General features: G+C 35.5%; 2 protein-coding genes across 9 annotated transcripts in view; both read left to right on the top strand.

Annotated features, from left to right (window-relative positions):
* The window catches only part of LOC111261446 (glucose dehydrogenase [FAD, quinone]), a 70,737-nt gene extending 57,283 nt beyond the window's left edge, over window positions 1–13,454 (top strand). For 2 of the 5 annotated variants that reach the window (XM_022834960.2, XM_086968708.1), the window contains 4 exons: window positions 7,402–7,579; window positions 8,422–8,644; window positions 8,819–8,983; window positions 11,894–13,454. In XM_022834960.2, coding sequence (XP_022690695.1) covers window positions 7,402–7,579; window positions 8,422–8,644; window positions 8,819–8,983; window positions 11,894–11,921 — 594 coding nt within the window. In that variant the 3' untranslated portion in view covers window positions 11,922–13,454. Of the gene's footprint in view, window positions 1–7,401; window positions 7,580–8,421; window positions 8,645–8,818; window positions 8,984–10,300; window positions 10,382–11,893 lie in introns of all 5 variants that reach the window. The other 3 variants (XR_015311505.1, XM_022834961.2, XM_022834962.2) reach the window with 3 other exon arrangements.
* A 141-nt stretch (window positions 13,455–13,595) lies between these two features.
* LOC111261447 (uncharacterized) overlaps window positions 13,596–23,698 on the top strand; it is a 34,997-nt gene continuing 24,894 nt past the window's right edge. For 3 of the 4 annotated variants that reach the window (XM_086968710.1, XM_086968709.1, XM_022834963.2), the window contains exons 1-3: window positions 13,596–15,106; window positions 16,034–16,098; window positions 22,120–22,332. In XM_086968710.1, the coding sequence (XP_086824836.1) occupies window positions 14,815–15,106; window positions 16,034–16,098; window positions 22,120–22,332 (570 nt within the window). In that variant the 5' untranslated portion in view covers window positions 13,596–14,814. The remainder of the gene's footprint in view (window positions 15,107–16,033; window positions 16,099–22,119; window positions 22,333–23,698) is intronic. The other variant, XM_022834964.2, reaches the window with a different exon arrangement.

The raw sequence follows: 23,698 nt of genomic DNA, 5'->3' as shown, positions 1-23,698 counted from the left end.
TTAGCGTACGCGAGCTGTTTTTTGTATTGTTGATATAGTTTACAATATAAAGTCAATCCGACATTTGATTGTCGCTCTGCACAGGGAATTCCCTAACGCTATGCGTATCAACTTTACCCGATATTACCTAGTGTAAGACAATAGGGCCAATTTATGTTGCCTGCTATTGCAAGCAAGACGCAACAGCTCTAAGGCTAGCCTTATAGGGCTATAATGCTACACAGGTAATTGTGCCCATTTTTTCCCAGCCGAACCTTTGACAGGAAACTTTGCAGAGAGAAATGTGCTACAATTGTAACTATATTTCAAATTTGTTCAAGCTAGACAGTGCAGTTATGCGTGTGCCGCCTGTCACCTTGCGCGGCTGAAAATCTAAAACAACACTGAATGCCATAGACATATTGTCGTCGAACATGTATAGGGACTATGGCAAAAGGACAATCTATATTGTTGGTGTTTCACAACAGCTAAAGACTCGTCGATCTTCAAAAGATCGATGAGATTCTTGAATCATTATTGATCTTTACTACAAAACGAATAGAAATTGCTGTTCAGATTAAGTCCGATAGAAGAGCGGGAATAATTGTTTAAGAAGCTGAGTAAAATTGGAACACTTTTTTACTGATGATTTCAAAAACGAGCTCAATTTTTTCTTTAAGCAGCAAGGACTAACCGAACATTTTCAAATAAACGAATTTACTAAAACATTGCAATAGGAATAAAGCACTAATCCAATAATATAACCAATCACTCCTGCAACAAAATGATCGAATTCATGCAACATGGTCTGTCGAGCAATGTACAAAAAGCCTGCTGGAGCATCAATAGACTATCCGATATAAAACGCTGTTTAGAAGACACAGGTTGAACCAGTGTGCTCAACGTACGTTACGTGGAAAGCTGCTTTGTAAGCTGCTATTAGATTTATATTCATTAGGATTAGCTTAATACTTGCTCGTTATTCGACGTTCTTTCTAATAAATATAACAATACAGGTGAGTAAAATGTATATAAAAGTAAAACGGGCGCAAAGCTTGTTCAGTATAGTATTTATACTACTAATAGCCATAGGGACATTTTTTCAAGCCAAAACAATTAAAGATGCAACAGCGCTCTTATGGAGTGCACCCAGAGTTTTTTTGGGTCGCCTTGTAGGAAGACTTGCGTTGATCATGGACCCTATTCAAAAATTACTGTTGTCCGTGGAGTAAGGTTTTTCTCGTGAGGCAGAATGTTAATCCACATCAACCATCGCATTGTATAGATGTCACAAAACAAGTCAACCGAGTGTTTTTTGCCTGGAAAACATGTTTTCCCATAGTGTACGTTATTAATTTGGGCTAACATCTCTATTTTGACACCTTGTGCGCCTACCGTTTAGAATCCGTGAGTGACATTTTAGTGGCTTTGCATGACCATTTTTTAAATAGAAGCGTGGGATAAATGCCATGCTTTAACGGATTACTCATAGTTACTGTCCAATTTATTTTTCCGGATGTGAGAATTAATTTAAATGAGGAAACAATGTAAATGCAACAGGATATTGGGCTTACTAAACAATACTACAACGATACTAAACAATTACCAAAATGGGCTAATCAACCAATTGCAGCATGGCAGCAGGACTGATAAAACAATGCAATGAAAAAAACGCTGCAAGCAAAGTAAGCTACTTGCAACAGGGTAAATATTGCCGAATTGATTGACTGAATTAGGAGAATCGAATTACATGTAGGTCTTCAGGCGAATTACCTCTTACATGGCTGTGAAGCGCATGTCATACCTTTTGTATCTATTTGATCGAGGTACGTTTTCTGAAACCTCTTCTTTTTAGGATTTTTGTTGGGAATCACTTTGCATATCTGTAAATTTCTTTCTATGGGTATATGGATATACGGTGTGAAAAGTATTTTTTGATACCAGCCGATCGATTACGTTAAAGTGAATAAAATGCTACATATCTGTCGGCATAAAAGTGGTTTGGAGGGAGCTGAAGAAAACGCTGCACATGTTCTTATATTTAAAAAGAATATTTAAACATAAAAATAGCAAACAATTGAAAGTGAGGTTCGTTTGCTTTTTGTGACAAGTCCTAGAATCAATTGAAAGCATCGAAAGCTTTCGGGCCAAGTTAAAGTAAAATTCGTGTTTCTATACCCAAATCTGTTGTCAAATAGACGGGTGAACTTGTGATGTTCTGTATAGCTAGGAAACGAGATATTTTTGTTACCAATCGATAGACCTCGACGAGCTGAATAAAGCTAATGCATATTTCTATGCACAGAACGGGTATTTCGGCATGAAGTGTAAAAAATTAAACGTAACATTTATTTCTCTTTATGGTAATAAAATGAAAATTTCCTCGAAACAAGTTCTGAGCGAAATTTTTATGTAAATCAATCGTAAGACTTAAGCGGTTCATATAGCTAGCATTTTGGTAATATTACTTTCTAGGAGTTTTCAAAGGAAACATCGTTAAAATGTATAAATAAAAAGGGTCGAAAACCCGTTATGGGTTTGTCTCGCATACATGACGGTGAAGTGATAATGTGCTTCGAGTTCACACTCAAAACAATGTTTATAACAAACATTGTTACTAAGCAATTGTTTTCGAAGTTAAGTACGTTTCTACGGAAAATACTTAAGTATATAAATTATTTTTCTACATAAGTACTTCTTTGTTGATATCCATCCTTTACATCAATTGGTATATATGAAGGGATATTTCAGTATAAAAAAATGTGTGACATCCGTTTCCGCTCCTATAATAATGCGGTAAAAACGTGTTCCGGGTGAATTAAAAATTCTTTTTAAGCAGGTTTCTAAAAATGTCAACTAAAAGTTAGCTGATATTTTAATAAAATGAGCTGAATTGATATGTAAGTTATGTTTTTAACGGGTTAAAAATGTTGTTTAAAGAAGAGAATCATGGTGTTTTACGTAGAAGGAATTGTTTATGACACCCATTGATAAATGTATGAAAAATTAGCGATGCTCTTGTCGTGTAAGGAGCCTAAGTATCCTCCGCCTTGGCCTTGACGAATGACTGTTGATAGATTTCCTTGGCACCTGGTAATGAAAAAAAACTTTTTTTTAATATCAAGCAGTCTATGATAATTCAAGCAAATGCTCTTGTTCTCTCAAGTTGGTCGATGCACTGGCAACGCTCATGCGGCTGATTAACCGGATACTGGGTAAGTTCCAGACCCCCCTAACCCGTCTTACGAGAATATAGTGCTGTGATCGCATTCTCTTAAGGCTTCAAAAACCATGGGTAACGTCTCCTGGATGCACTGATCTCCGTGCTGCCATTTCTATTTGTTGTGGTGAAGGTCCTTAGATATGGGATTTTCCTCTGGGAATCTCCATTGATTAAGAAAATATTGCGTTAATAGACGTCTTAACGCCAACCACTATTGTTCCTCAACTGAGCTCCCTGGAGCTGTCGATCCGCTAATTAAAATTTCAAATTTCGCTAAGAGAACGAACCCGCTGCATAATTTGCTGCAAACGTCTCTTTTGCATTGCTTGCGCCTTATAAGAGAGCTTTTGTTTTTAAAAGGTATCGTGACTAGTAAACCCATTTTTGGGCAACATTTCCGGGAAGACCGAACGAGCGGCGTCGCTCTGGGAACGATGCTTGTCCAGTTCGATGGAGACGTATAGCGTGTAAAAGGCTATTCGAGTAAACGTCTCTTGGTCCAAAAGGTGAAACAACAAAAGGAAGCAAAAAGAAAATACTTAGTGTCAAAAGGTGACCGAATGCCATCTAAAGTGTTTGGCTGTTGTCTGGGCAGTGAAGAAGCATTTATGCTTGTACAAATTTCCGTTTTATAGTGAACATTGACGGTATCGCTGTAACTACCTGCCAAGTAAGATAAATCTAAGGCTGGCCCAATGAGCCTTGGAGCTGTTATATGACTGTGGCATCCTCAACCACAAGCGCCGTCTTCCCCAGACGCCTGTAAAACCGTTAATGTTCTTTTTCGCAAAGATAGGCCTGCACTTTATAAGGCTCCTTTACGCATGCCTCGGGCGTTTTTGTGCGTGCTAGTGAGCACAGACTATTGTATCCATATTTTTGGCCTTTTCTCGGCGCGCTGCGCGACGACCCAGATTTCGATAGAGATCCTCTATATTATTCAGAACCAGTATGAGTTTACGGACGAAATAGCTACGGAGGCACCAGCTAGTTTCTGCGGCCGGCGCGGATGGCAGTTTGTCACGTATCAATATTCGCTTATTGAGGACTGCCTCAACTCCCGCGCACGTAAACAGGTTAGTGAAGCGTGTGATGCGCACCGTCACAAAGCACCTCTTTGTGTTTCCGCTGGAACAACTCGGCAAAAACCGTGAAGGCTTCCGACGGTCACCTTTACTGTAAGCACTATAATCATCAAGGCCCTAAGCGTAACGCTATTTAAATTTCTCCGCAGGTTCGAGGCTGTGCTGTTAGAGTTGAAAAGTCGCGGTTAGCCCAGGGATCCGGTCGTCCTGCACCCAAGTTGTGAACAGAGGAGGTCCATGCCCGATTCAGCCAATCGAGACGAGTCCCCCAAAAAACGACCACTCCTGCCGTCGGTTCCTCTGCCGCGGAGAGTCCGTCTTTTTGATTCTTTCACGCCAATATCCTTATACGTCACGGAAATTGCTTTTGGTTGGCTCAAGACAAAGTAGAGTGCTGCAAAGCAAGTTGCGGATGCATCCTGCACGGTAGCGTGGGGGAGTGAAATGATAGTACAAATTATATAATTACAATAAATGTATTTCCGGTTACGGTCGGTTGAGGGTATATAAAACTCCTTCGCAGAATAGTCATTCGCTGATCTCCAAAACTCGTGACTGAAAAAACGTGAAAGTTTCTTCTACGTTTTCTTTCTGTTGTTCCTAGAACTATATCTAAGCAAACAGATACTTGACGAATTTTTTCGCATGCTCTAAATGTATCATTTCTTGCGGTTGTATGTACTTAATATAATCGCTTATACTTAATATAAATACATCTTTAACTCAAGATCTAGACCATTAAGTAGTCATTGTCAAAATATTTCTCAAATCCGCAAGAAATGTGTTTATTGTAATCATGCTGCAAGCGATATTCGTTGAAGAAGATTGATTAGTGTCGCTGAAACACACGCTTTAAAAAAAAGAAACAGGCTGATAGCAGGTAAGGTAAACGCAAAAAACAATTGATGTTCTCCTTCCTGGAACGGCTGTTTATTTCAATGTCCAAGATCCAGGTATATCAAAAACGGCTTTTTGAGTTATTTTGATAAATTTTCGAGGAAAAATCTATCTTTTATTGAGAATCTGGTTTAGCTCATGAGAATCTCGCTCTGATTTTTCTTAAACCATATGAATGCCGGCGATAACGCGTTGACGCTTCCCCAAACGCAAGAAGGGATTAGAAAATAGTTAAGCTTCGCTGAACGCGAAGCTTTCGCGAAGACGACGCAATGTTTCCCGCCATGACGAGCTTGTGTTGTTGTTAAAACCGGCTTCTTCTTATATCAAGGGTAACGAATAAGCGCATGCACACTACGACAGATAGCTCGACAAATTTTTTTGAATTTGAATGCTCTAACCTAAATATATATATGTATATACACAGGGTGTCCCGAAAAAATGACTATTTAGCGGATAATTTTTTTCTCTTCGGGATTAAATTAATTGGGAAGGAATCGACAGAGATTAATTTTTGAACGCAGAAAATTTATTTTAGATTTATACTGGAAATACGAAAATACAGCAGAAGTGTAAATCACTGTCGTAAGCAGGTTCAGGCAACTCCACTTATGCGACTTAGAATCTTAATCGGATAAAAGATACGTCTAGCAATTATTTAACTGTTTAGGATGATTATAGGCAATGTGCCGAAAGACTAACAGCACCAGCGAGTTCCACGAGTCAACAAAAATACTAAAAAGTTGTAGTGAACCAAGCCAAAAATATGGACAATATTCACGGTTTTCCCAGAAGATTGTTATAAGTAAATTGAATGGCATGACTAATCGACATGAATGCACTTATTTGTAAACCCAACGCAAAAACACTATAGAAACTTACCAGACGTTACGGTGCGTTCTGATCGGTGCCACTTATTTGAACCTTAGTTTAATACGTATACTTGGTTTAATACGTATGTGGGAAAATAGTAAAGATGACAAACCTTACTTCCAATAACATCGCCTATGCACTTTCATAGTGACGTAAGAGCATATCTCAATGCGAATTTGACAAGGAGGCTTCACATCCACTACCTGTTTACTAGACCTGATCCCAATCAACTTTTTTTGTAGATGCCTCAAAAATTCTACGTTACAAAATTGACGGCACTGAGAAACTAAAAGCTTCAATTTAACAAGAATGCTCTGCCGTATCAAGTGAAACATTTATTAGAATTTCCGGCTAAAAGCTAGTCGTTATTAGAATTGTAATAATCAAAACGGTAATAATATATATTATAACCTATATATATATATATATATATATATATATATATATAGGTTCGCTAAGAGTATGGTTGACGTGAATAAAGATTATATCTTTAATTTAGCGTATTAACGGTGTAAAACGTAAAGCAAGTAGTTCAAATGGTTTTTCGAATTATTTATTATTGATTTAAATCGTATCTAGTACGTCTGCGACAGCCTCGATATCGTTATTTAGCATTGCTAAAAATCAAATTGTTTTTTCTGGAGTTCAAGCGTGTCTGCACCAAATTTGAACCCAGACGATCTGTTTTGTTAATTTCTATGCGTACAATAATTATCTACCACGTACTAGTAGTAGCAATTCTGAATGCACCTACTACGCAGTACTTAACTGTTCTGCATTGAGTATCCTTTAGAATTTGTATAAATCTATAGAAACATACAGCACGTTGTTGCCGGGACAGTGTATCTCCTATGTACAATAGTTGCTTTGTGAATCGTTCCGCATGTTTTTGAATGCAGTTTTTATAGGATGCGTTGCAATTTTTTTGGCGGTTTTTAGCCCAGTCATTGCCTTACAAATGTATGTAGATTAAATGTTTACTGCAATGAAGTGTAGACGTGGGTCTAACCACACCATGGCTCAGAAAATTGCGACCATAGAAAATCACCCATTAACAGAATATAATATTATAATAACTGAAGGAATGATTGCTCTTTAGCCCAAGTTTTCAAAGTATTAAATAAAAAAAACTGATTGCAGAAGATTGTTTTGAGGAATTCAGACTATAGGAATTCCGTATGAAGTAGCATCGCTTTTGAGTTTTCGTATTCAGTGTTCAATAATTTTGGTATGGAACTCATACTACGAGCCGTTTTTTCATATAATTACTAGAATTTGTCAGAAAATCAACAATCACTATGTTATTCATGATTTAAATTTTGCAAATATGTTCAATTTTTACAGCTATGGGAACGTTATTATATTCCACATCTCTACAAGGATGGTGTGTCTATCTTTCCTGTCTTGTTGCGTCCAAAGTCACGCGGCTTTTTGAAGCTTCGCACAATATCTCCCTATGATCCGCCTACGATCGATCCGAAGTATCTCACGCATCCACATGATATTCGAACTCTCGTTGAAGGTATTATATTTACCTTAATCATAATTTAAATATAACATCGTTTTGAGGTACTAATGACTTACTTGATGAGTAATGTTACCAATAATTTTCGAAAATGACAAATGGGAAAAATCAATATACCACTTTTCGTATACTGCTTTTTGTTTGTTGGTTTTGGATTTCCCCGTTTATCCTTTTTCCTCTATTGTTCTGCCCACCTTCTATATAACTACCTGAATTTGGCATCTTATATCTTTGGTTTATTTTTCATGATTTCGTGATCTGCAGAGAGGGCTTATACATTCCATTATTTTCTATTTGTTGAGGTACGAATGACTCCTTATTTAGTATATTTGCTATAATATAAAGAGTGATTATTACTTTGCATGTACTTTTTGTGCTCTTTTTTCCCTGTCTCTAATACGGAATCAGCTTTTTTACATTACTTGTCTTGGCTGTTAATGCTAATAACGTTTAATAATAATAATAATCTCCCTTTTTCTTGTGAAGATTCTCTCAGAAGTCTGCGATTTCTTTTAGAGATATATCTTTTCTTTTAATTCGAAGCGGTTGGCAAAGCCACAGAGATTACAATATAGGAAATCACTGGTAAGTGCTTTATTTAAAGTATGTGTGTGATTCTATTTCCCAAGTAATCTGTATGCATTTAAATGTACTTCATGTAAAACTAGTGGGCATGATCTACCTGCTTCTGTATGATTCGCGTGAAAAATGCACAAAATTTACTTTACACTTTTGTGTATACTTTTACGATTTGCTTCTAGTAAAATTCAACCTCTAGATGAACTAGAGCTTCGCTTAATGTGATATTTTTCTAACGTACATTCTTGATATTTGGTCAGGTATGAAATTCTGCATTTCGCTATCTCAAACGCCAGCGTTCAAGGCATTTGATACAAAATTGTGGGCAGAACCGATTCCCGGCTGCGAGCACTATAGCTCTTGGTCAGACGAATATCTTGCATGCATGGCTCGCACAATAACTAGTACAATTTATCATCCTGTGGGAACCTGCAAAATGGGTCCTGCTTGGGACTCTAATGCTGTCGTTGATCCCGAGCTCAGGTAAGTCTATCTTTTACTTTAAAGAAGAGCAGTGTTAAATGGCCGTTCAGGGTCTATCATAAAAAATACAAAAATATCAGACCAATATAAAAATAAAGTAAAAGAATACATTAGGTTGTGAGCAGTGAAGCTAGTAATAGGCACTACGGGCTTCTATTTTTCTTGGATTTAAAGGGTGCAAGGAGTGACGGGTCTCCGAGTGGCCGACGCCTCTATAATGCCTGATATTGTATCGGGAAACACGAATGCACCAGCCATTATGATTGGTGAAAAAGCTGCCGATCTCGTTAAGCGGACGTGGGGTACCGGGCCTTTACATAAGAGTAGACAATGGGGCAGGTGATGTTTAATTTTAAAATACCCAACAGCTTCTTCTGAGTTGTTCTTTTACTGACGATCGTTGCTGCTTTGGAAGTATCTAACGTAGTGCGACTAGCCATGTAATTTAATAGGTAGCGGTATATTATAGAGCTATTTATAAAGACTCAAACTACAAATTCCAAGCAAAAAAGGCATTTTTTTAATCACAACTGCAAAGAAGTCCCAAATCCACTGATGATGCCTGCAAGGAACAGATTTTCTTACAGTATATTGAATCGGCATTATGAAATGGAACGAGCTCACATTACTGCGGTAAAATATAATAATTACATAGGCGTTGGTATTTTCCATTACGTCACCATCGTTCGCCTTAGCTTCTACAAGAATAAGTGGTTTAAATAGTTGTCGATTTTCAACTTTTCATGATGTTGTAAATAAGCATCACTTGCAAAAGATATTTTGCCAGCAAGCAGTAACAGTAGATTCATAGTTTCTATTTAAACACTTGTTTACTTAACTATTGTTGAAGAAGTTCTCTTTGTAAACTGCACCTCTTCAACAAAAATTAATAATTTTTTTTACAACAAAAAGCAAAAAAGTGGCAATATCTACAACGCTTATTTTAAAGATAATTTTTTGGTTTCTCAAGGTCAATCTGTTCTTAAAATTTGGGAAAATTGATGCATGTGTTGGCAAGACCTAATTCTCCGAATTTTACGTCTGTACGTACAATTAAGCATTGTCACATCTATGCTAAGTATACTTAACTTACAACTTTGATCCCAACGATCTAGTTAGGAAGGATTTAATATTGAAAAGGGCCGAAAAACGGATCGTTTTGCAGCTTATAGTCGAAAATAAAAGAGGTTAGATGGAGTTCTCTTCGGTTAGAATCAAACCTATGCGCCGAGTTACCTGCCAGTACTAGATTTGAGCCTAGTATACTGATGATAATTGCAGTTGATGAGTTTTCTGCAAATAAGTGGTCAAACGAAAAAGAAATATTATTTCAGTATTTTCAACAGTATGAAATAAGAAAGAAATTAATTTTTCTTCATATCTATCACATTTAACGAAACTTCTGAACAGAATAGCCCATTAATGAAAATCAAGTGTCGCAAGTGTCAAGTTTATCAAGTGTCGCAAATTAGGCACTGGCTCCAACTCCTAGATTCTCTTGCGTTAGATCTGTGAAATTATGCTTGCTTCAATGCAGTAGAAAGGTTAGTTGATTAATTAAATCTGCAAACGTTAGTTAACTGGAAACAGTTATATATTATGGAAACATTCATAGCAATACATATCGCAAATATAAACCTTTGAGGAACTTTCCAGTTGCTGGCTAAGGTGTGCGTGTAAATATGATGGAGTAATTATCGGAGTTCAGACACGCCAACTTAAATATTTTAAGCAGTGGTAAGCCTAATATATCGCCGTAAACAACAATATAAGCACTAGCTAATAGTATATGGAATATGTTTGTATTCGTTCGAGTGCCATGTTGAATCGAAAAAATATCATCGTTATTTTCATACGTCTACTTTGAATGTTTCAATTACAAATCTGCACTCATTTGATATAACAAAGTATCTACTCAGGTGGCATCATAGATTTATCTACTGATCTTTTTTAGTAATATTAACAAAATCGTATATAATTTATGTGGTGAATCTGGTAGTCGCATAGCTCTAGACAAATGTAAATACATGCTAGAAATGAAAAAACGCCTAAAAAAAAAATGAAAATGAAGGCGCCTCGCATGTTCCTTAATAATTGGTAGCGCTCGAAGGTACAATTTAGAAGAAATTTAGAAGGAATCGATAACATGTGACTCCTGGATTAAAATAGATGTTATTCATGTTTATCATACCTCTCATACATAGGACTCAGCACTACACGATTTCTAATAATCTTAAACCGTGATTCTATGAATCCGCTGATCTACGATAATTTCGCTCTAGTTTTCATAGACTGAATTTTGCCTAAAACAATAACTGCTGACCTTAGATTATCATTATATATTATCCTCTTCACGCTGTAGTTGCACCATTATGTGTGCCACCATTATTATGTGTACACGTTGATTTTATCGCTGGAGACGACATAATTAAATTAAATAGATAATTTTGAGTAGAGGCAACAAACAGTTCTAAGAATACTGTATCAACTTTTGACTTGTAGTATACTAAATCTCTAAAAATATTAATGCTGTGGATTTAATGTGTATTTAGATGTGTTAGAACACATCTAAGACCCCTTTTAGCTTGATGGACACTTAATAATTGGGGTTAAGCATTGTGAAAGGAATGCTTGCCAAGGTTTAAAATAGAATAATTAAATTGGATCCGAATTCTGTTTATAGTAGTTAATCTTAACTCGTAAAAGTAATTTTGCTATTTTAGTTCATTTGAGCCTCAACCACTATTATTACCACTGTAGCATTGACTTGCAATGAACAAGCAAATTATTATAATCTTTCTCGGCGTTAAACCGAACGATTAGATCATTGGATTAGATAATTATATGAAGTAGACCATGCAAAAAATTAATCGTTTTCAATTAAACAGGTTTTAAAATTGATACTTGTTATTTAGCAATGTTACCATCGTTATCAATCGTGAAAACGGCATACTTGAAAACATACTTGGGAGTGCGAAATGCATCTGTGTATATATATGACGAATTTAGAAAAAATGTGAAATTTCGTACGGATATATACGGACAGTCTTAACAAGATTTTACACTGATTAAGCAATTCTAGTTCATTGTTATTCTATGGCAGTAGACTGATTAAGTATGTAACATATTTTTATTAAAACTATGCTCCAAAATTATAGTAATATTAATGTTATAGTGAATTAACAATGAAAATTTAAACTTAGCTTTCAACTAGTCAAATCTTTTTCTTTTCTATTTCGATTATTTTAGGATAATCCGAATATGTTGTTGTATTTAACCATCTGCAGAAATCATTAGCTGCGTAGCCTTACAGGGGTGGTCCAAGTATCGTTACAGGACAGAACATCCGCGGGTTCATGTAAGTTACTTGTCGATTAATTTATGCTTTCCGTTTGATAGTATCGATCATGTTAACAACAGCCATGCGTTCAGTTTCCAAAACAACAGGTAATCGAACACGAAGCGATCAAGCATTGTTAAGTATTTGCAATCAGAACTTCATCAAACATTTGCGAAGTATCTATCATAAGTTAATCTCTTCAGGCCTTTTACAGGTGCAATTAATATGAAATAATCAATGGTCATACATGGTTGACCATTATTATCGTTCTATCACTGTAAAAACGTTTAAAAAATATTGGTGTACATTCACTAACGCTAGATAGTCAACAGTTTTATCGTACTGAAGAAAACTTTTTACGGGTAATGAATAGTTATTTAAAGAGGGAATAAAAACATGATGTAAAGCGAGTTTACAATCAGTACAAGCTCAAAATGTAGTTGTCGAGTTGAGATCTGATTTAAAACGTGATATGTGACAGAAATTAAAATGACAATTTGAAAAGTATTGGACAGGAAACGTTTTTGCAAGTCGTGTTATTTGCCTTTTCGAATTTATCATTCTGTGGTGGTCACGTGTTATATCTGTGGTGGAAAGCTTTTTCTATGCTGTAGAGACTGATGTCTAAAATTTAACCTGCGTTTGAATCCTAAAGTGGGTGCACCATTTTTCATTTGGTTATAATAATTGGGACTTTAAATAATTTAAAAGTGAACAAAAAAGAAAATATTAAAAAACTCATAAAGAACGAACAAAATAAAATTGCCTGAAAACATAAGGGCAATATGATTGAAAATACTGAAAAAAATACTATATATCTCCAGAGTTTTGCAGCATTTTTAATCATATCTTCTGCTAATCGTCTTATATTTTTATTTACATTTCTATGTATTCAACCGCCTGATGGAATATCTATCGGCGGTGCCGGATGTTAAGCTCAAAACATTTAGTAATTTCTATATTTTCTAAAAATTTGTTTTTAGTTGTCTTTTCTTTATAGTTTTTTAAGTTTTGAATGAGTTCATATATGATCTGATATTTACAACTCATGAATTGTTAACCATGTAAATGTTGCTTTAAGGTAAAATTTGAAAATCCGTGCAAAGTTATTACAGGTGACAAAGAAAGCTGCCCAACGGCAGCTTGAATAAACGACAAATTGGGAAAAACGGCAGCAACAAACATATGCCGCATTAACTTATTTTCCTAGTTAATATAATGGTGAGGTGATTTTTCTATATATACATATATATATATATATTTAGCTGAAACTCGACGTATCTAAGTTCGTCATACAAAGCCGATAGTGGGGCGTTGTTAATTAGACACTGCACTGCGCACGATCAAAAAAGGAAGGTCATACAGTTGGTCTGTACTAATATATATATATGACATATAGAAAATGTAAAAAATAACACTAGACACAAGTAAACTTACGTTATTGTTTAATAAAATCTAATCGACGTTAGATTTTGGATATTATTTATTTCACTAGAAACCGGTATGGCTAAAACAGCATATGAAAAACAATTTTCTCTAGAGAAGCGCGTTACTAATCTTTAAATTTTGACTATGCAGCTCTTTATATGGGACTATATGAGCTAAGCAAGACACAGAATCTTCGTAAATAAAATAAAATAATTTGAATAGATACAACTAAGTAGAGTCTTATAAAGAGTCATTTAATAGAGTGCTAGAGAAAAAGGTAATAGATGCATTTCTTTAGCGTTTTATATTAAGAGAGCAATCCCCATAGCAACAACACAAAGGCGGCTGTGAGAACTACGCAATTTAGATTGCAAGAAAAAGTATTGTCACGCAGAAAACGGTACATGCTTAAATATAAGTTCAATTCATGCATATTACTTTTAAAGCCTTTGTAAAGTTTGTAAAAATGGGATATGTACACTATTATATCCGCTAAATTATTTTTGCTAGATGAATTAAAGTTCTCCGATTTATTTTATTACCTTGGAATCTTCACTAGTTATTATGGCTAACGAGCTTCAAAAAAATCATGTAGAGTGAGTTTTTCATCCACATATAATTTGTATATAAATTACATTAAATGTCTAACATCTCTACCTACCGCAAATTATTATCGTTCGTGACAATAGACCGCTACAACGGTGGGCTATATATTTATAAGCTTCAATGAATTTCCAAATTTTCTAGTGTCGTCAATGTCTGGCGTAGGCTTTGCCTTTAAGATATCATTCGTAAATTCAAGCAATTACCACAAGTCACTGTATCATCGAAGAACAACGGTCCAATAAAATTACAGTGTGTGCATATATATATATATATATATATAATGATTTTTAGTAACATGAAATACTAATATTTGCCGCATGGTTGAGTGTTGCTATGCTAAACGACGTTTCCAGCTTTCCATTGCGCCGGAAGTGATTGGCGTGCATGCTCCCCTTGACAGTCCGTGCAGTAGCCACTGTTTCATTTCTAGCCGATTTCAAATTTTTTTGCAATAACAAACCAATATTTCAATTTAGTTTCGACATTAAGTTCGATTGGGAAATCCCATATGAGGCGACCTGGATAACAATGGCATCACATTTGGTTGTAACGGAAGAACTGTCAGATTGATAGCAATCGTCTAATTGAGTGCCACGGCTCCCATGTTTGCTCGGTGCAAGCTTCGAAGTTCCAGTGTTACTAGGATCTATATTACAATCACAACGTTCTCTAAATATTGGTGTTGCATGAGCGAAGTAGTTAGCCAGCAATAACCTAGGTCCTTGTCATCTTAAAGGCAATAAAGGTTACTGTACCTAGTACGGCGCAATAAAAACGATTAAAGCAAGCTGCATCCATGAGTGCCATGCAGCAACGTGTGCAACTTGCGGCTGTACTGGTATTCTTTTGCCCAATTAAAGCTGAGCTATCCCATCTCTCTGTGGAAGAGTTTCGCAACCGTGGTCAAGGTGGCGGTGTTCGAGGCGCTGCAGCAAACCCGGGTGCTTCTTCTATGATAGCATCTACACCAGCTCAAATGATGCTCTTAAGCCTGAAATTAGAGCCTGGACTTGAAGATCATATTAAACAACAACCTTGTGTCAACCCCTACAGAAGTGTTCCCGTTTATGGGTGGCGATGGTTTCAAAGTAAGTCAATCCTATTTTTTCTAGATATAAAACGAACGGATTTTGATGCCAATGCTGATATGATAAAACATAATACGCAAAAATAGAACAGGCACAATGTTATAAGTGTATATTAGATTCGCAATTTGTGTTCTGAGTTCGTTTACTTAATGGTATTACTTGTATATTCCGTATCATTTTATTGTGGTAATATTATTAGAATATTGACAATTGCGCACGGCAGGGATATTCCCTTCTCAGGCGGTTTATTTTTCAAGTGAATATTCCTAAAATATGATAAACTGTTCAATTCAAATCTTTCAACTATGTAAATCTTAAAAATCAATAATAATTGCACGATACTTCCGTACGATGGAGCTATTTATAAAAATAGGCGACTCTAAAAAGTACATGTGTTACAAAGATTCAGCCTGAGGAATTTCAAAAAATATTTTGATTCGGTTGATAAACAAAATGCTATACAGGCAATGCAACGTGAAAGATCATGGTAAGGAAGAAGAATCGAAGAATAAAAAGTTTATCCCCACGAAGAAAAAACAGCATGCCTCTTCCTCTTGACATATATGATATACACGCACAAATTGTAATAATAATTTTAAAATTTGGAGCGGTTCTTTTGACTAGAAACACTGCCATCGTGTGATCGAATTTTACCAGCCAAAACAGGTCTCTGAAATTAACTTTTAGCAATCCGTTGAAATTCAGTAAAGATTAATATCGAAAAAAGAAACAAATACCTTTAAACCAGTGAGAAGTGAAACATTTTTTAAATTACGTAATTATATGCAGTCGAAAGACATCTGGTGAATGGCAGATTGCCCTGACCTGCAGATGTGACATAAAAAATAATTTGGACTTAAGCTCGTTTACCAATAAATGAATGACTTTAACCATGTTAATGTTACCTTATTTTTTGATCCTTAATAGGGTTTGAAGGACGCGTGATTCCCGCGCTTAGCTGCTGGGGTATATCAGAGATTCAAGCTAAGATGGTATGTTTAAAAAATTAAAATTAGATCTTCATAACCAATTTGAACTCACATATCGGTTTTGACGCACAATGCGAACAGAATTTTTCCAAAAAATGATCAATTTCTGGGATCAGCCTATAGTAAGGTACTTGTTCGCGACCTCATAAATCTTTAAAATTTTGTTAAGCTTGTGAACATCTATTCCAACAAAATATAATATATTATAGTGATAATAACACATTACAATTAAGTGTAATTGTAATATTATAAACACATTAATCACATGAAGAAATTTAGAAGAGGCTATTATGCGGGTGGTAAATTGTTAGAAAAATTATAATAGGCAGAGGGTCGTATGATTCCTAGTACGTGATCTTCTGTACGGGGACAATTATCGTCCGGATAGTAGCAGTTGATAAGATAGTTTGTTCCATAAGGCATGGAATCCAACGACTCGCGTTCCTATCAAAGTCTACCTGATCAAGATCACAAAACTACTTTACCGTTAAGAGCTCCCACATAAGTAACATTTCCTAAGTGCATAAAGCACATAAAAACGAGCACTGTTTGTAAAGAAACATGAACGGATTTTAAGATAATAGTATGAATTATTAGCTCTCTTTATGACCTTGGTCCTATATGATTTCCAAAAGAATACTAATAAGAGTCTACGAATAAGAGTGAATGTCACCCGTAGGCAAATAAAGGGGTTGAAATACCTGAGTGCCCTATTACTTAGTCGTAATGAGTCCGACGTACCGAGCCGGTAACCAAAGCTTACTAAAGATGCTGGCTACTGCTACTGAGTTACACGAAGTTGTCTGCACATATTGAACATCGACTTAAATGTGATACCTCTTAATTTTGTTAAACAAACCATTAACAACTACACAGAAAGGAACTGGGCTCAGATTCTCATTAAATCACACATGTAGTTTGCCCAAACAGTCCAAGCTTTGTAACGCCAACATCTTCCGTGACTTGCTTTTCGGAAATTTCTGAGCTTATTGACTATGTCTGATGGCAGCCGGTAGCGAACTATCCTTAAAAGCTTACGAATTCTTGAGGTCGCGTTTAATATTGAGCGGGAACTAATGGAAACAACCTAGACACACCGCCTCGGTTTGCCAAGGGCACGTTGTGTATTCTCCGATAAGTCGGTAAGAGTAATTAGTTCAAACGCCAGTTTGTTGCCATATTTCCAAAAGGTAATCAAGTAATAATAATAAAAAAAAAACACTTAGATGATGATTTTTTTATTCCTTGTTAAATTGAAGTATTTTCTATAGTAGAAGGACTTTACTTCAAAAATTGTGTATTATATTCTGCAATAGCGAATCCGCTGGACTTGTGAGTTGATTAAGCTAGCTGGTCCAGAATAATGATCTTTCATGTGTTAGGAAAACTTTTCTTTATTTTTTTGTACATTTATTCCAATACTCTGGAAGCTTCTGGGCAATCATATACATGTAATTTCTTGGTCGATAGCATCGCGTGATAAATAAGTAAATAAATAAATAAATAAGATCTACTTGCCCATCAATTGTACCCAACATTGTATTTTACCTTACGCTTACATTTATCTCTTTCCTCTTCTTGCAAATTACTGCTTCGAATGGTAGGTATTAGCCGCCGAAAGGTAGATCTGCATAGTGGAGCAACCGCGACTTCTACGTAATTTTAACCATTGCAAACAAACAATTTGTGAGGTTGAATTATTTTCTCACCTTAATTATGTTATTTTTATACAAACTATCTCTATAAATGTAGTCAAAAGAAATAGTTGCTAAATATTCTCGATTGCGATTGAAATGTTCCGCTTGCGTCCTAAAAACCAGTCATCGTGACTATGTATAGCTTGTATGACTCTTTAATTCAGTCAATTTTTTGTTTGTATGTGATACACAGGAGTGTAGTGGCGGACTCACGTTTCGTCAGCAATATTGCCACTGAAATCCACTGAAGTTTTTCAGCATTGTTTCAAATTGATGTTTGAAACATCATTTCGGTTTCAAATATCAAACGCGGTGACACTTCTAGGATTATTCTCGAGGTACCTAAGACAACAATACAGCAGCATGATTGCAATACAGTCTCTTTTAAAGAACCCGGAAAACTCCGTACTGTATTTGAATATACCAAGTGGGCTTCGAGCTAAGTCACATTAAGCACCACCTAGAGTTCTCACTAAAAAACGCTGTTACAATGTATTTTTCTTCCCTTGGAAACTGATCTAATGAGAAACAAGTGTACACTTTTTTTTGTGATGGAAACTGAGCAAAAAAATAAAATTAAATTTAGTTCAGACGATTTTCGATTTTTTGCTTTATTTAGGCACTCTGCTCACTGAACGTGTAACTAAATTATGCGTTAAAAATAAAATAATAAAGCTGCGCATAGGTTAGTTAGTAACGGGTATTAACACAACATGGGTTTAGCTGCAGCGGACTAATATTAGAAATACAAAGCTTTATGACTTGACATACCTCCTGTCATAGACCATCTTAAAATCCAGCCAACCCATGGTGTGGTTTTGCAACAGACACAATTTTAGATACAATGAACAAAAACTGTCTCAAGACAAAACAAACCTTTATACCTGGAAAGGAGTGTTCAGCTGCATGTAACCTTATTCTACTGTTAACATGTTGTTGATATATCTTAAAATCTTTAGAAAAAAATGATGAAGTCAGCCTAGTTGACGTCGGAACGTTTTAGATTAGCACTAAAAAACTTAAAAAGTGTGAATACAAACAAAAGTATTTTTAATCACATTTCCAAATTGGCTATAGGTATTTAGTTGATCATAGAGAGCAGTTCTTTATACTAACAAGCATAACCTCATATATGATTTGCCTTTTAGATGCTTATATTGTCAAAATGGATTGATTACTTGCTAAAACTTAAGTCACGCTCTTAGGTTTTTATGATTATTTTGAAAACTGTGAGTTGCAAATATATTATTTCAGTATGAACTGTTTTTTATCGTTGCCGGAATTGTCCATTGATCTTGACATTCGTTTATTTAGTGTTTTAACAAAACCTATATGACAGTTTTTGTGTAACATCGTTATTATCATTTTGTTCAGGTCGAGAAATATTGGTTTGCGCTTGGCCTTTATATATGGTACGTCGACTGCAAAAAAAAGCAGTTTCGATTTTTCTTACCTTTCTTGCACAACGGTGAAAAGTCTGCAAAAACAACTGTATAGGTGCGCAGTCTATCATCAAAACTCTAGCTCAGAGTACTACTCAAAAGTACTTGCTATTTGTAAATGATGCTCTCGGCTGGACAAAAGGAGATGACATTTTCGACCTGAAAAAGCAGTTCACTAAGCTCTTGAAAATCGAAACAAAACTGCCTTGTTATTTTTTGAAGGAGAGAAGTAGGTAGGTCAGATGAATCCATATGTCTCAGTTCAGGGTCTTCATAGCACACAGAGCAAAATTTTTTAGGTGGCTTTCAAAGTTTCGAGACGTTGGCAAAAAGTCCGTATTACATTATTTTCATCCGACATACCTGTTTTTGGTTGAAACACTTAAGGAGAAATTTTGTAGCTCGGTCAAAATTACTACGTTGGAAAAATTAAAACCGTTTTCCAGTGTTATATAATATTCGATCACAAACGAACAAAAGGAAATAAAAGGAAGTAAGAAATAAACGGCGCTATCACTTTTCGAATAACTCAGTTAAATAGCTTCAATAGCTATGCGACACCTCTAGCTGACGGCAACTTTGGAACTTGTTTTTAAATATTTGTTCATTTATATATGCTCTTGGGAAGTACGCTGTCTCCCCTATAACCCGGTTGTAAATTTAGTGAACTGTGCAGTTAGTTGAGTTTTACTTTGAGTTCAGGTACCAATAATGGATCATTTTTTAAAAAAAGGTACATTTTGAACATGCATTGTACTTCGCCTTTTGCCAAAGTTAAGAAGTGATTTCAAAATCAAGAACCTAAATGTTTAATACTCTAAGTGAGAAGTACAAGTACATATGGTTTTATATTGTCCCTTAATATCTTGCCCAGCACCAACTGTACGCAGCCACAATGAATTTCTGCACAGAATTGTTGAGGGCGACGAGAAATGGTATCTCTATCCCAATATAAAACAAAGCAAAGGAAGGTATTTTTAACAGTTATGCACAAGCACGGAATTAAACCAGATTTCTATCTTAAAAAGAACATCGTTTCGAAACTACAACAATGTTCCTACACTAAACATGTTCTATAAAAATAAAAACGGAAAACAATAATCTGCATATGACCCAGTTACCTTGTATGAACGAGACTATCCAATAGAAAACAGCTGGTCAGTAAGGCGAAGTCATCATTCTTTAAAACAATGCCAGACCAGATATGGCAAGGTTCGTTAAAATTGCTCTGCAAAAGCTCAAAAACGAGGTTTCATATATATTTTTAAGGTCTCGCGCGAATAAATCAAAGTTTTTCCAATTATTGGTAAGTGATACTCATAACAGTAGGAAAGCAGCAACAAGGGGCTACGCAAGTTTTTTATTATTTTGGTTTTTTAAATTCTTGGCTAGACGGAATAAATGAATTGACTAAGAGAGCGATAAAAAGGTATAAATTGCTAGCGAGTTACATACTGAAATTATTTCTTGTTAAAATTCGAGTAAGATGCAATGTTATTTGTTACGTGAGAAAAAACTATTACTTATAGTTTCACTTATGAAGTTCGTAAAATGTGTGATTGGGAAGCTTATTGCAAATCTTTTCAGCGTTACAGCTATGCGGTTCAATGGCAAGGTTTCTAAATAAGTAGATATTCAACGTATGTTCTACATAATGATAATCTTCGAGTAGCAAAACAATATCAGCCCTTACTATAATAAACACGGAAAAGATAACAATATATTCTCTTTCCGCGTGGATAGAATACTGAGCAAATGATCATCTTTTCAGAAGACATGCTTTCTTTTGTATCAATAAGTTGGTATTTGCAAGATGCAAGGATAATTAGGGAATCCTAAATTATCTGACAAAAGCAAATTGACATGGGTACTATAATTTTAATATCGACCTTATGTTGGGAACCCTTTGGGTATGTAATACTGTAATTGAATTCAAATACATCTAATAGCTAACCATGTGTAAGAAAATTAAGACTCCAAGTTGTTAGATCTAGCATTTTTTGAAACTTGATGCTTGTGCTTATGATGCAAATATGATCATCATTGGCCTATCAGCCCAGTTTCAATACGGGTTCCATAAAGATAATTTCACTCTTGCGAGAATACACATACTTCTCAGCAACTCAAAGTCTGAGGAAGTTGCAATAAAAAAACACAAAAGACATAAGCGACCTGCTCGGTAAAGGCAATGCGACTTAGTTACGATATGCTACAGAAACTGAGTTCTTAAAGTATTTACTTACCATTTATCCTTTTAATGATTCAAACGGGTTGTTCAATGGCCGGGTAGAAATAAAAGTAAGAAAACAGACATACACATATTTGAAACCCATTTTTAATGAAGTTTTACCTACCTGTGTCATAAAACGATAGAATGCAGTAAAACAGCGAGCGTCAGTTAAAGCTTAGCCCACCCCCTAGCCTAGCCCCATTATAAATAACTATCTAAATCTACACTGCTCACATTTTTCAAAACATCGATGTAATAAACAATCTTGAGGCAGTTGATTCTGGTAGGTTAGGCGGCTTTTATTTAAAATATTATGGGACTAGTGTATGTTGCTGAATCACTCATACAGTGTTTAACTAATGCTAACTCATAGTAGTAGTCCAATACCTTTCTGACTGTTCGATACCTGTTACTACCTCTTTGTTTGTTGAATCTTTTTCCCTATACTAGATTATAGATAAAAATTTTCTTCATCTCACATACAAGCTCAAAAATTCTAAAAATGGTCCATCTAATCTTGTTAACCTTTAGTTCAGTCTATAATCATGATAAATAGCATTTGTTTAGTAGAACAAAACTGTAGTAAATAGCGAATTTTCATACTACTTAATTTAGCATTAAATATTTTATATTTCTGTGCCTTAATATCACAAAGCGAGATTCCAGCTTCGAATTACGACGTGCGCAATGTGTCCGCCGAGCACTTAGTGCTCGAGGCTTCACGAGGCCCCGCCAAGAATTAAGCGAAACTCATTTGAACGAAATTCTTTGCCACGCACTCACAGAAGCCATACGAAGCAAGGATCCACGTATACAGTTTGCGCGCAGAGTTGAGCTCTGTATGCATGAAATGCACATAAATACTCAGGTACCGTATTTGAACTAGTATAATCAAATTATTTGATTTCCCAATAAGCTTATGCATTCTTTTGGGTCCATTAATGTTTAGTTTTTTAAACGAATGTTTGTGTGCACCACTTTCACCAAAAATAATAATAAACTTTCGAATAAAAAAATTAATATAGATTCAAAAAATAAGAACCCCTAAATTGGATAAAGGTTGTCCGAATAAGGTTAGTCCGAATAAGGTATTTAAGTTTTGGGTTTGGAACCGCTTTAACCATTTAATAAAGATATTTGGCTGGCTTCTGGCGAAATCTAGTCATTTTCAGCTATCAAACTTATTTGCGTTGGCTTACGTTAAAGTCCACTAACTAGTATGCGTAAAAATTGAATGTAAGAAAAATTAGGAACTGGAAGGATATCTAAGAACTTTTGGTTTAGATTAGGTGATTATTAGACTAGCGTTGTGGTCGCATATGTCTGCTTGATGGCAGCATTATCACATTATATTATTATTATATTAAAATTCCTAGTTAAATGTTGCAGGATACATACGAATCTAAACAGTTGCAATTTACGCATTTTAATAGCAAATCTTTTGCAATTCATTTTGGGCTTCACTTATTAACTCGTTACCATGATGTCATCGAGTATTACCTATAAAAACAATAACGTTAAACCGGCAGGATTAGGATAGATATACAAGAATTGTCGGCTAGTGGTTACAAAGATATTATTGCATAAATATGGGTTAAAAGGGCTTACTTTTTCTTTCGTTAAATTCAATATTTGGGCTAGACACAAAGACCGCAAGAAGCTTTAATAAAAGCTAACGCGTAACATCAATCAAACTCATTTATGCATTTTTATCAAATAATGCTTTACACACTTAAATATGTACATATATATTTATAACAATTTCACATACTAACAATGCTAGGCTTCACTATATTATGCATACGACGGTTTGACGGGTCTGGTTGAAGCTAATGTCATGAGATAGTTCCAAGAATGGTTGATCTAGGATGCACAAAAGTTGTTTATTTAGGACCTACCAATAATTGGGTATACATCATGATACCGTTATTGTTTGGTTGGTACGTCAGGCTGCCCAACGATTCAACTTCCACCCGCGAGAAGCATGATACAGATCACAAGGTTGCCTACATCTATTGCAAACACAATGTGCATTAGGGTCATGAAATTCCTGTATGGTGAAAACTAATGGTGAAAAGCGTGTACTACATAGCGCGTCATTATAGGCTTCTTAAGACGGTCAAGTTCTTCCCAGCTCTCGTATATCATGGCTTCCATCTCATAGAATTTAGGATCGGTCTTCGTCAATTTTCGATTCCACTTTACTCTGGAATGTTGGAACTGACGACGAAGAT

The sequence above is a fragment of the Varroa jacobsoni genome, unplaced genomic scaffold (assembly GCF_002532875.2).
Source record: "Varroa jacobsoni isolate VJ856 unplaced genomic scaffold, vjacob_1.0 scaffold_555, whole genome shotgun sequence".
Taxonomy (NCBI): domain Eukaryota; kingdom Metazoa; phylum Arthropoda; class Arachnida; order Mesostigmata; family Varroidae; genus Varroa; species Varroa jacobsoni.
Note: the sequence above shows the minus strand (reverse complement) of the source record. Positions and strands in the feature narration are given on the sequence as shown.